General features: G+C 44.2%; 1 protein-coding gene across 2 annotated transcripts in view; it reads left to right on the top strand.

Annotated features, from left to right (window-relative positions):
* The window catches only part of WDR86 (WD repeat domain 86), an 83,488-nt gene that overhangs the window by 13,651 nt on the left and 56,613 nt on the right, over positions 1-13,224 (top strand). For both annotated transcript variants that reach the window (XM_029588425.1, XM_029588426.1), the window contains exons 3-4: positions 4,714-4,855; positions 8,060-8,480. In XM_029588425.1, the coding sequence (XP_029444285.1) occupies positions 4,714-4,855; positions 8,060-8,480 (563 nt within the window). The remainder of the gene's footprint in view (positions 1-4,713; positions 4,856-8,059; positions 8,481-13,224) is intronic.

Below are 13,224 nucleotides of genomic sequence, written 5' to 3'. Positions count from 1 at the left end.
AAGAACATGCCATACTGGGTCAGACCAAGGGTCCATCAAGCCCAGCATCCTGTTTCCAACAGTGGCCAATCCAGGCCATAAGAACCTGGCAAGTACCCAAAAACTCAGTCTGTTCCATGTTACCGTTGCTAGTAATAGCAGTGGCTATTTTCTAAGTCAACTTAATTAATAGCAGGTAATGGACTTCTCCTCCAAGAACTTATCCAATCCTTTTTTAAACACAGCTATACTAACTGCACTAACCACATCCTCTGGCAACAAATTCCAGAGTTTAATTGTGCGTTGAGTAAAAAAGAACTTTCTCCAATTAGTTTTAAATGTGCCACATGCTAACTTCATGGAGTGCCCCTAGTCTTTCTATTATCCGAAAGAGTAAATAACCGATTCACATCTACCCGTTCTAGACCTCTCATGATTTTAAACACCTCTATCATATCCCCCCTCAGTCGTCTCTTCTCCAAGCTGAAAAGTCCTAACCTCTAGTCTTTACTCATAGGGGAGCTTCTCCATTCCCCTTATCATTTTGGTAGCCCTTCTCTGTACCTTCTCCATCGCAATTATATCTTTTTTGAGATGCAGCGACCAGAATTGTACACAGTGTACTCCACCATGGAGCGATACAGAGGCATTATGACATTTTCCGTTTTATTCACCATTCCCTTTCTAATAATTCCCAACATTCTGTTTGCTTTTTTGACTGCCGCAGCACACTGAACCGACGATTTCAATGTGTTATCCACTATGACGCCTAGATCTCTTTCTTGGGTTGTAGCACCTAACATTGTGTAACTATAGCATGGGTTATTTTTCCCTATATGCATCACCTTGCACATCCACATTAAATTTCATCTGCCACTTTGATGCCCAATTTTCCAGTTTCACAAGGTCTTCCTGCAATTTATCACAATCTACTTGAGATTTAACTACTCTGAACAATTTTGTATCATCTGCAAATTTGGTTATCTCACTCGTCGTATTTCTTTCCAGATCATTTATAAATATATTGAAAAGTAAGGGGCCCAATACAGATCCCTGAGGCACTCCACTGCCCACTCCCTTCCACTGAGAAAATTGTCCATTTAATCCTACTCTCTGTTTCCTGTCTTTTAGCCAGTTTGCAATCTATGAAAGGACATCGCCACCTATCCCATGACTTTTTACTTTTCCTAGAAGCCTCTCATGAGGAACTTTGTGAAACGCCTTCTGAAAATCCAATATTTTGTGGTGTTTTATATTTAATTTTGATTTTATTGAATTTTGTATTTTTTGTAAATTATTTTATTTTTTTACCATGCTTATATTTTATTTTAGGCGTGTAATAAACCGTAAAATGCATACCCAATAGAATCGTTTTCATGTTTACCCTGTTGCCCTTGGCATTGCGTGATGCCATGACTATTTGCTTCAGCAACTCTGAACAGATCTGCAGTGTTACCTGTGTTTGCCAAGAGGCTACTGTCCACTCCTACTTTTTGCCACACACAGCTCATGTCTCTCTCAGATCTTCTGGGAGACCACCAGAATGGCTTCCTACCTGATTTTCCCTGTCTGCCTGCCTGCTCTGCAGTTGACGAGGAGCTCCAGTAATACCGAGGACCCTGGAACCTGAAGTGAAGCCGTGTGCACAAAGGGGCGGCAGCAGCAGTGCTGCATTTTGCTATCTTATTAATATACACACCTTGCTATAGAGGAAACGTGCTTTTGGACAGGAAGCAGAACAGAGATTGCAGAGGCAGTGTGTGTGCCCTGCTATTGCTGCTGCCATAGAGAGGTGGAAGGTTGAGTGAGGGAGTGTGTTAGAGATAAGTTGGACGGGGCTGATGAGGGGGCAGTCTGCAGTGCTAGGTTTGCCAGCTGGCTCCGTGTCTGTGTGAAAACAGCACTAGATTAGCCTGTTCCTTTTGATATGGACCCAGTTGGAAACCAGAGTACGGGGGGGAGAGAGAAGGGTGATATATGGACAGGGGCAGTAATGTGAGTGAAGTGAGGCTATAGGGGAATGGCTAAAAGACAGAGTGAAAGCTGGTAGCGAGAGTCCGAGACAGACGGTGTGGTTGGTGAAGAGTAGGGTGGGGGTAAGTTACGGGAGAGAAGAAACTGAGGAGTCTGATTAAAGTTGCCACCACTCCAGGTCAACATGACTGCAGAAAAAGTCTGTATGGCCCATCCAGTCTACCCATCTATCCTATTTAGCATTAAATTCTCTTCACTTCCTTAGATCCCCTGTATTTATCCCATGCTTTCTTGAATTCAGATACTGTTTTTTGTCTCCACCACTTTCACCGGAAGGCTGTTCCACACATCCACCACCCTCTCTATAAATAAATATTTCCTGAGATTACTCCTGAGTCTACCACCTTTCAAGCTCATAACCCCTCGTTCTAGAGCCTCCTTTCCATTAAAAATGGCTCACCTCCTGGGCATGGAAACCTTTGAGATATTTGACTCTCTATCATATCTCTCCTATCTCTCCTTTCCTCTAAGGTATATATGTTTGGATCTTTGTCTATCCCCATATTTAAAACAAAGACCACTATCTGTTTTAGTAGCCACACTCTGAACTGAATCCCACTGATTTATATCCTTTTGAAGGTGCGTTCTCCAGAATTGTACACAGTATTCCAAGTGAGGCCTCACCAGGGACCTATATAGGGGCAATTTCTCCTCCCTTTTTCTGTTAACTGTATCTCTCCCTATGCAACCAAGCATCTTTCTGGCTTTTACCATCGCTTTATCCACCTGTTTGTCTACCTTAAGATCACCAGATACAGTTACCCCAGATCCCGCTCTTCCTTTGTGCTTAGAAGAATTTCACCTCTAATACTGTACCCTTCCCTTGGGTTTTTGCACCCTAAATGCATAACTCTTCTTTTTAGCATTAAATCTTGGCTGTCAGTCCTTAGATCATTCCTCGAGCTTCGCCAGATCCCTCCTCATGTTTTCCACTCCATTCTGGCTGTTCCACCCTGTTACAGATTTTTGGTATTGGCAAAAAGACAAACCTTTCCCTTTATGTTGCTCACAAAACTTGAAAAGAACCAGTCCAAGGCCCAATCCCTGAGGCACACCGCTAGTAAAAAATCTCTCCTCCGAGAAAACTCCATTTACCACCAGACTTAGTTGCCTCCCCCTCAGCCGGTTTCTAACCCAGTCAGTCACTCTAGGATCCATGCCAAGGGTGCACAATTTATTTGTCTTTTTTGAGCGGACCTGTGTCAAAGACTTACTGAAATGCAAGTACACTACGTCTAGCGCTCTCCCTTGATCCAACTCTCTGGTCACCCGATCAAAGAAATTGATCAGATTTGACTGATAAGATTTATCTCTGGTAACAACCATGCTGCCTCGGACCTTGCAATCTATTGGCTTCCAAAATGAATCCTAATGGTTTTGTCCCATTTGTTTGCATTGATTTGTAGTTTTTTTGCATTTTCTTATGGAAACGAATGGGGAACATCAACTACAAGTCCATAGATGCAATGGGGCAGAGCCAGGGCTGGATTAGCCTGCTTGGCTGAGGTGGTAACCCTACATCTGATAGAGAGGGAGATAGGAAATGAGCCAGAGGATGTAGAAACGGGACACACACGAAGGATGCGGGGTAGCTGTAGGTGAGGCAGAGGAGGGTGTTGGAGAAAGGAGACAAGCTGGGAAAGAAACAGAAAATTAAAAGGGGAAACAAGACGATAGGGAAAATCCCCAAGGATTTTTGGATATTTTCCAAAAATGTATAAAACCCCTCATTTTCGTCTGGTAGCTGGACTTCATTCACATAATAGTTAAATATTTACAAATAAATGTACCAGGATGAGAGAATTGTTGAAGGGGTGGGGAGAGGAGGGGATACCTGCTTTAACTTTTTTTTTCTTTTTTTTTTCTGCCTCTCTTTCTCCCCCCCCCCCCCCCCCCCCACACTTCTCCGTGAAGTCGGTACAGATTTGTGCTCTCTCTCTTTTGGGACGTGTCTTGGGGGTTTTTTTGTACTTATATACCAGGGCACTGTGGTATTTGTAGATTTGGAACCAGCACGAGAGATGCCACATAGTAACGGGGGAGAGGCTGTGGGAACCTCAGCACTGGCCCAAAATCACCAAACTGAAGTTGGTTCCCCTTTCCCTCTTTTCTTTCTGACACTCTAACCTTTAGCTTGTTATTACTACGTAGGGGGTGACACAAGTGCTCGCATCACCTCAACATGCACTTCCACGCTGCCGTCGGAAAATTCAGAATAAGACATGACCACGTCGTATGTGTAAGCCCCTGGATTTACAGTCTTTCCCCCTTTCCTCATTAGTGTAGGTCCTTATTTACAGATTGAAACTTATGGGGGAAAAGTATTCTCTTGGGTGAGCAGGGTTGTCGCCTCACTCTTGATCTACCAAAGAGGCTGAGCCAGCCCTGGTTTTGCCCCATTGCTGGCATGGATTTGTAATCCTGATTTTCTTTGAGAAAGCAATTTGAAAATCCAAGCTACAAACCCAGGCTTGCATCACACTGTCTGGTTGACCTTTAGGAGGCGGCAACCTTGTGCTTGGATGACTCCAAAACAGGCCTCTTGGTAATCTGTGCACAATTCACATTAAGAAGGAAGAGCTATGAGTGGTACTTTCAGCCCTTCTGTATTTTGTAGTCTGTTTATCTTTTTTTTTTAACCCCCAAACTAGTTTTTCCTGAACTGAATGCTGTGTGTTCTGTTCCATCCTTCTTCCCCAGGCCATGAAAGCTACATCACATTCTGTCACTTGGAAAACGAGGCTGCATTCACATGCAGTGCTGATCACACGGCTAGAAAGTGGGACCTGACGACGGGCCAGTGCCTGGCAGTGTACCGTGGGCACACATCAATAGTTAACAGGTGGGTGACGCTCACTGCAGAGACCAGTCCTGTCATCGTGCCAAATTCCACCTCTTAGCGTCTGTCCAGGGTGGGCCACTGAGTTTCCACAACCTGTCCCTTACTGCAAGATCCATCAGTGAGTAACAAAATCCATATTTGCTGATTTGAAAAATGTTAAATGTCTTCGGAATTTATTTATTTTGGATAATTAAAAAACAAAACAAAACCCCAACACCCTGGATTTAGTCAAATTTTTGCAGTTTTATTTTTTAATTTCGAGATTTATATGTAAGTAGAAAAATAAAACCAGATTTCCCACTGGTTTTCAGTGTGAGATGTATTTAATTTTTAGCACTAGCTGACTGCATGTCTCAGTCGCTTAAGGATGAGAGTTAACATGCTCACTGCTATGGCTTCTCTTCTGATACTTTGGCATGCTGAGCATGGACGAGACCTTAACGTTTAATTGCGCACAAACCTCCAGGGGGCCTAGTAGATGCATGTATTAATATTTCTACAGCACCCCCTGGTGTACATAGCACTGTGTAAGACAGTTCAAAGGATTTACAATGCCTTTGATCTCTGAAGAAAGGACCGCTGCAGTCTCAAGCTCTAGTACAGCCTCGGCTTTGGCTGATTTTTGTGTTGGCCCAATAGAAGGGCTCACGGTCTCCTCTGCCCTGTGACTCTAAATATTCCCCTTCTCTTCATTTTGGCTGCTCTTTTCAGTTCCAGTTCCTTAGTCCTGTATAGACTAATCTCTACAAGAATGTATTCTGTAAACTTTTTTTTCCACCCCCCCCTCCGTATACTGAAATCCTTGCCTTGGATAAAAGCGTTGTAAGAAATTCAAGATTCAATCCAAGGGTCTTGTCAGTTCTCTGTCCAGAAATGCTCACGTTCATTTTCAGAAAGCAGAGAAGCACAGCCAGGTTTGGCATTTGCAGAGTTGCATTATGTTTCCCAGTTTCCAGATGCCCCTGGAGATTGATTTATTTGAAACCTGCTACGTTGCCTACCGTGGTAGGAAGCCTCCAGCGCAGCTGAGTTAGCAACTCCTCAACAGCAACGAACAGAGAATGGTGGGGGTGCTGGGGCCTGCTCTTTGTATCCTCTCTTCACTGCTGTCTTGTAGGCAGATGCTCCGTTTAAGAATACTTGGGGTAGTTTCTAATTTGAGCCCTTTTTATTTAGCAGTGATTATATCAATTATGCCCAACGTCACTCTTAACATAAGCCTTCTTAATGTGTGTATTTCTACATTTTTCATTCTTGATCAATTTATAGATAATATGAAATGGACCTGAATGAAAACGAGAGGTCCATGGAGTCTTAATGCCCTTTTGATTGCTTTACAACTTCCTCTGCGTGGGAGTCCATGAAAAAGTGAAAATAAAAACGACTCTCTGCATCTTGAGCCAGTTTTGCAGCAGTGGAAAAACGTTTGACCAGGAAAGCTAGATTGGGAGTGCATTTCTTCACAGTTGCTCCTCTCTCTCCCTTACTTCTTCCTCTTTCGTGTCCACTGGCTCTGACTTGCAATAAAACGCCTGCTGCCTGGAGAGCCCAGCCTTCTTTGCTGGTATTTAAAGACGGAGAGGCAGTGGAAGATCCTTCATGGGCTGCTGGCATCCTCTTTGATCCATGCATTTGCATGGATTTTGAAACTGCACAAGTGGCAGCAGGAGAGGGCTGTATTTATTTATTTATTCTGCGTCGATCCTGCAGGCCCTTAGTTGTGTAGGTACCGCTCTTCAGGCTGCGGAGGTTTCAGTATCCTTTTGCTTTGTTTCAGGGTAGGGGAGTTAGGGGCGAGTGGGCCCCTGTGCCTCCACTGTCTGTGGAGAGAGACGTTTTCCACCTGGCAGTCGGGTGGGAGAGAAGGAGCACAGACAGGAGAGAAGTTGTTAGTTATGTGCTGTGCTGCTGGTGTGTTTCTGGGGCCTGATTTCTAATTATGCTTTTTATGTATTTATTTTATTTTAGAAGTAAATACAGACACAGATAAGTCATTCAGGAGTTGCAAACTTTCTCCTGTTTGGTAACTGAAATTGCATTTTTGAGTTGTATTAAAAAAATAAATTTAGTGTGAAAGCATGTAATGCTGTCCAGACTCCCTTATTAAAGAATAGTTAGCGCTTATCTTTTCTGAGGGAGGAAATGATCCTGGGGACAAAGAACAGAATGTATATCCAAGAATTCATAACTTGGCAGAATCAGGCAAGGCCAAGAATAAAGTGAGCACATTCCTTACCCAGAGCCTGTTTAAGAGAGCTGGAAAGCAACAATCTTCTTTGGGTACTAGTTTTGGAAAGGATCTAGTGCCACTGGCTCTTGGTGTCATTACACTAGCTGATTTCTTGATGTTCCTTGATTTCTGCATTGGCATGGCATTGGCATCAAGGGTCTTCTGTCGCTGCTAGAGGCTCAGGCATGGAAGACCATCCAGCATGGCAGATCCTGACTTCCGGTGCTCTGATTTTGTTTCTGTGGTACCCTTTTAATAGCCTTGAGAAAACAGGGAAACTTTTATGTAGGCTGTGATACCTTTCAAAGGGCCAAAAACCAGATATTGTGTTAGAAACATAACGGCAGAAAAAGACCATATGGCTCATCTAGCCTGCCCATCAACCCAGCTAGTTTAGCATTATAATTCCCATTATTTTTTTTAGAGATCTGCTGTATTTATCCCATGCTTTCTTGAATTCACATACTTTTTTTGTCTCTACCACCTCTGCTGGGAGGCCATTCCATGCATCTACCAAACTCTAAAGAAATATTTCCTAAGATTACTCCCGAGTCTACCCCCTTTCAGTCTCATTGCATGACCCTCATTTTAGAGCCTCCTGTGCAGGGAAACTTTTTGAGATGTTTTAATGTGTCTATCATATCTCCCCTATCTCACATTTCCTAGGGTGTACATGTTTAGATCTTTAAGTCTATCCCCATATGCTTTAGAATGAAGACCACTGACCATTTTAGTAGCCACCCTCTGGACCGACTCCATCCTGTTTATATCCTTTTGAAGGTGCGGTCTCCAGAACTGTACACAGTATTACAAGTGAGGTCTCTTTTTTCAAATCAGAAGTTATTGACTTTGAGTAAAGGAGACATTGTGATTGAAGACGATCATGCACTGGGGTTGGCCTCTGCGAGCACTGCAGCACAAGATCTGGGTGAAATGTGACAGGTGCTGACTGTAGGCTGTATTATTATCAACAGGATCCTGGTGGCCAGAGAGTATCTTTTTAGTGGATCTTATGACAGGACCGCCCGCTGCTGGAGCGTAGACACGGAAATGCCCCTCCAGGAGTTCCGGGGACATCGGAATTGTATCTTAGCCTTGGCTCACTTTACGATGCAGGACGTGCTCGATGCTTGTGAGCCAGAAGAGCAGCAGGAGAGGGAGTTCCTTGTGACGGGCAGTACGGACTGTACTGTGAAAGTCTGGGATGTGGCCAGTGGGCGCTGCTATCGGACGCTGCGGGGGCATTCGGCGGCGATCCTTTGTCTCGTCCTGGACGTGCCGAGCAAGGAACTGTTTTCTGGCAGCATGGATTACACCGTTCGCAGGTGGAACGTGGTGACTGGAGAACAGCTCAAAGTGTTCAGAGGACATCAAGGATCAGTCATCTGTCTGGAGGTAAGAAATTGTACATGTGCTTGCAGCCTTTTTGTGAGGGTCCTTTTTCCATTTCCTTACAAATTTAGTGACCACAAATAAATGCAAATAGTTTGAATAAATCTGCAACCCCTTCTGTCCTGTCATTTCTCTTCATTGGAATGTGTAAGTCTATAATACCACATCATGTGCTCCGTTCCAACATATAGTAACCTAAAGAGTAAGCTGCTGAGCAGGAAAGTTCCCCAGGTAACCTTTTGTGCAATGATGAGTTGCCCAGACAAAATTTAGCTGGGGAGCAGGGGGAAATACTCAGATCATGGGGTTTTGTCTGGCTGATGCCAAAAGTTAGCTAGACAAATCCTTTAAATGTTGATCTCGAAGTAAATAACCGTACATGAAGACTAATAGGTCTATCCAATCTGTCCAATTGTCTGGCAGTCGGGTGGGAGAGAAGGAGCACAGACAGGAGAGAAGTGGTTAGTTATGCGCTGTGCTGCTGATGTGTATTTGGCTCTCTATCATTTTGTGAAGATGAGCACAGAAATTCATACTCAAACCAACACCAACTCTTACTCCGTCCTTTACCCAATTTTCAATCCTTTTCTGACCACTGTCCTCTGTGTCTATCCCAGGCATCTTAAATTCTTTCAATGCTGGCCTCCACAACTCTACTGGTAGGTCATTTTAGGACTACTCTATGGCACGACCAGAGGTATCTGGCTAAATTAGCCAAATAACTTAGCTAGCTACCTTAACTCCGCCCAGGAACGCCCCTACATAATAAGTTATCTGACTACATTTTAGCCAGATACTTGGGAGAAATATTGAAAAGTTGGCATTTACTTAAATAGTTTGAGTTATGGGGCTAAATGCCGCTTAATATTGATCCCTAAGGGACCGCATTTTTGTCATAGACATAAAATGGGAGAAAACCTTTAGTAAAAGGGCTCCTAAGTTTGTACCTAAGGCAATGGAGGGTGAAGTGACTTTCCTGTCTTCCCTGGTTCTCAGCTCACTGCTCTGACCACTATAGATGTACTTTTGTTTCAATTCGTTTTGTTTTGTAAATGAAATGAAAGAGAGAAATTATATTTTGCTAATTTTTTTTTTTTGTTTACATGTAGACCCGTCCCCTTCATGCCAGCTAATTCCCCTCTTATGAACCTTACCCCATTACCCTTGGCAGCATCTGTATTTTAGAATTGTGCTGGCTAACCCAAAGCCGGCGCCATTTTGGATTATGGCAACATTCCATCCACAAAGGCCCCGGCCTCTGGTCAGCTGGCACCATTTTTGAGATAAGGCTGCGGTGGGGCAGGAGTGATGGGGACTCCTCCTCGCTTTGGATCTTATGGGTGATGGGGTAAGAGTGGGGGGGAGGGGTACAGGGGAAACCAGAGGGGACTTTTTCTAAAACGTCTTTTAAAAAGAGGGTTTAGTCAGCGGAGGGAGGGAGGAAGCTGGTTCCTGGCAGATATTTGAGTGCACCCTATTGTAAAATATCCTGCATAAAAAAACAAAACCCCAAACATAAAACTAACAACTTTTTTTTTTTCTTTTTAAATTAAAGAAACAATCCCCCCCCCCCCCCTCCGCCACTCCAACCAATGAAGCAAACAAATCATGCGCACCACTACTAACCTTTAGGCCAGGGCTTCACTCCAGTTCTGTCACAGTTTTTATAGCCACTTTCTCTATGGCTAGGCTAAACTGGTTACACGCTCAGTAAAGAAGTATTTCTCTAGTTTCTTTTAAACCTGCCTCTCTGTATCTTCAGCCCATGACCGTTCTTGGATTTTGTTTCCTATGGATAATTTCACTTTACCATTACTTTATTGAAGTTTGTTAAATATTTCCTCCATCGAATGCATTTTGAGGATTTTATCCCTCTTTGGCTTCCTGTTCTCTCTTTTTTTCTTTCTTTCTTTTTTTTTTTTCCTGTCTTTGGGCTCTTAAGTGAAGGGAATCTTCCTGGCTGCCCCCTTCTGCTTTTGCCTGTGATGTTCATGGGACTTCAGTAGCCGGCTTCCTGTTGATGCCGGGCTGCTTTAAAATAGTTTGTTTGTAGAAGCGCGTCTAGGAATGCCTTGATAGTGGTTTTAACTTCCCTGCCGTGGAGGTGGTGGGGGGTGGGTATGTGGAAGAAACCATTTTAAGAGGTTGCAAACCGGATGAATGTCGTCAAACTTGGTTACAAGCTCTCTTGCAGGCAAGGCCTAAATCTCCGTCCAGTGCAGCGCTTGACTAGAGCGTTGGATCATCTTTTATTTGACTTGCTCTGAGTTTCAAAACTGTTTTGGTCTTTTTTTGTTGTGGCGGAAGCTGCTGTTTGTTTTGCTTGTCTAAGACTCCATCTTGGGACTCTTGTCCTGATTCTGACCTGCGGGAATGACTGCGGCTTTCGGTTCTCAGGTCCCCTGCTCATTCACTTCAGTAGATCTCTTGCACTGCTGGTGGCCTGATTGACCGGGCTGCACCTCATGTCCTGCCTTACCGTTGCCGCTTCATATTTAAATTCTTCCTGCATTTACATTTCTTACTTACCTTCATTCTCTTATTTTTGTCACTGTGCTCATCTGGAATGCTCTCGAGTTGGGGAAACAGCCAGGAGTACAAGGTTGGAGGCCGGATTCCAGCCGATTCCACACAAAATCTTTATTTACAAGCAAAAACCAAAGTACAGTGCGGACGCCGCAAACCTCAGCAGACTCATAACAGTCCAATATACGCAGAACCTGCTTAGGCTGGCTTTCTGCCTTCTCTCTGGAGCCTTCCCAGCCTCTCTCTTTTTTTTAATCCAGGGAAAGTTTTTTGTTTTTTTTGTTTTTTCATTGTACTCCAGAGAATAAAAAAATGTATGCCATCAGCACACATGCTCCACCAACACTTTTTATCTTCTCTTCCGCTCTCCTGCTGAAAAATTAGGCTTTCACAATCACAGTCTGCTTAGGCAGTTTGCCTTTGCCCAGAACTTTATAATAACCTGAGTGCACAGCATCCATGACGCTCGCTAAGGCGTCCACGGTCTATAATCCCTTGAGGGTTGGCTCTTAAGGAGGACCGGGCCAGATAGCTGTGGCCCGGCCCTTTAAGGTGTTCTGAGGGAGTTTCCTATATCCTGCTCAGTCACCATTGTTTGAGGGCAGTGTTTTGTCCAGAACGCCCTTTTTTTAAATTTTATATATGTTACTTCTTGCTGTAGTTCTGGCATCTGCAGTTTTAGACTTTCCATGTTCCCTTGCAGTCTGCTGACCCCTTTCTGCTGCTTCCTCCTCCTCCCTGTACCCTTTTTTTTTGTCGTTGCTCTTTCACCCTCTCCAGTGTCGTACTGGTGGGTACTGATTCCCACTAGTGCTTGTCTTGTCCCACTCCTCCTCTCTTTTTTTTTTTTTTTTATTCTTCACGGGACTTGCTAAGACACTCGTTTCCTTGCCATTGCTTTTATTTCTCTGGGATTTCTGTAACTTTTTAATGGCTTGCATTTGAAACTTTTTATCTGCTGCTGGTTGTTTAATTTGCAAAGTGCCTTGGTTCAAAAAGCAAGTGCAAAATGGTTTTAAGATTGAAAAACCAAATGGTCCTAGACAGCAGCTCCAGGCAGCCCCCTGCGCACTGTTGTGCATGGCCTTAACCCTCTGGAAGGAATCAGCCTTCAGGTAAGCAGAGCCAAGAAGCACAGCAGCAGAAAGAAAACCAGGAGCATGGGGAGAGAGAGAGAGAGAGTGACTGAGGATTATTCAAGAAAGGCGTGCACGATTACTGGAAGAAAGTATGTGATGGGGCAGCAAAGGTTAGATGACAAGTCTTTGTGGTCAGTGATCAGGGAAGAAGTAACTTGAAAGGAGAATTTTTGCCTCATGAGCTGTAAGGTCTCTGCAGTAGTTTTTATTTCCTCTTCCCCCCCCCCCCCCCCCTCAGAATGTCAGAGCCGTCCTGTACTGATGTGATATATTTTACCCCCTGCCTGGGGGGACCAGACTCCCTACGGTGCCAGGTCTGAAGGCCTGGTTCAACTGCCTCTTTGTTCTTGCGGTTGGTAAAAATTCCCAGTATTGATTTAAAATGTTTATTGCCATAATTTCGGGCCATGGGCCGTCAGTTCACACACACACACACGCATGCCATTGTCCAAACGCGAGAGTCTGATAAACAGGTTATCTGCAATTCCTTGCAGGCATCTGGAGGAGGGAGACCAAAGGAACGTTTTGTGTGTGTGGATGACCCACAAACCCAAGCACCTGTCTGACAGCGCTGCAAGGTCATTGGGACTGGGAGTCCCGGAAGCAGGCTTCAGAACTGTCTGTTATTCGTTTTTGTTTTATGTGACCAGGACACCAATTTTAAGGCTTACTGCCACTTTCTTTGGGATTTTGAAAGCAGTGAAAAAAAAGGGATCAAGTGGATAGGTGGTGACTAAAATGGATACCAAAAGAGAGATGAGGGGCAGACTAAAATGGCAAGAAAAGGTTCCCATAAAGTGGGGATTGGAAGTACACGAGGCCGCACGGGAAGATTTGAGGTAAATCCGTGTGTAAGAGGGATCAAGGTTTGGAGGCCAGCCATGGGATTTTACTTGTTTTTGGTTTTTTTTCTTGTGCTGTGCGTGTGCAGAGTCCCAAGAGAGCATCGCACGAGGCATCAGCAGTCGGAGACTGTCACTGCTTGGTAAATTGCACTTGTTGGGAACATCGGAGCGGAGGTTGGACTCCTATAACTGGTGATCAGTATTCACGCACGTGCCAGCTTGCAGTCACTTTTTTTT

The sequence above is a fragment of the Rhinatrema bivittatum genome, chromosome 2 (genome assembly GCF_901001135.1).
Source record: "Rhinatrema bivittatum chromosome 2, aRhiBiv1.1, whole genome shotgun sequence".
Classification (NCBI taxonomy): Eukaryota; Metazoa; Chordata; class Amphibia; order Gymnophiona; family Rhinatrematidae; genus Rhinatrema; species Rhinatrema bivittatum.
Note: the sequence above shows the minus strand (reverse complement) of the source record. Positions and strands in the feature narration are given on the sequence as shown.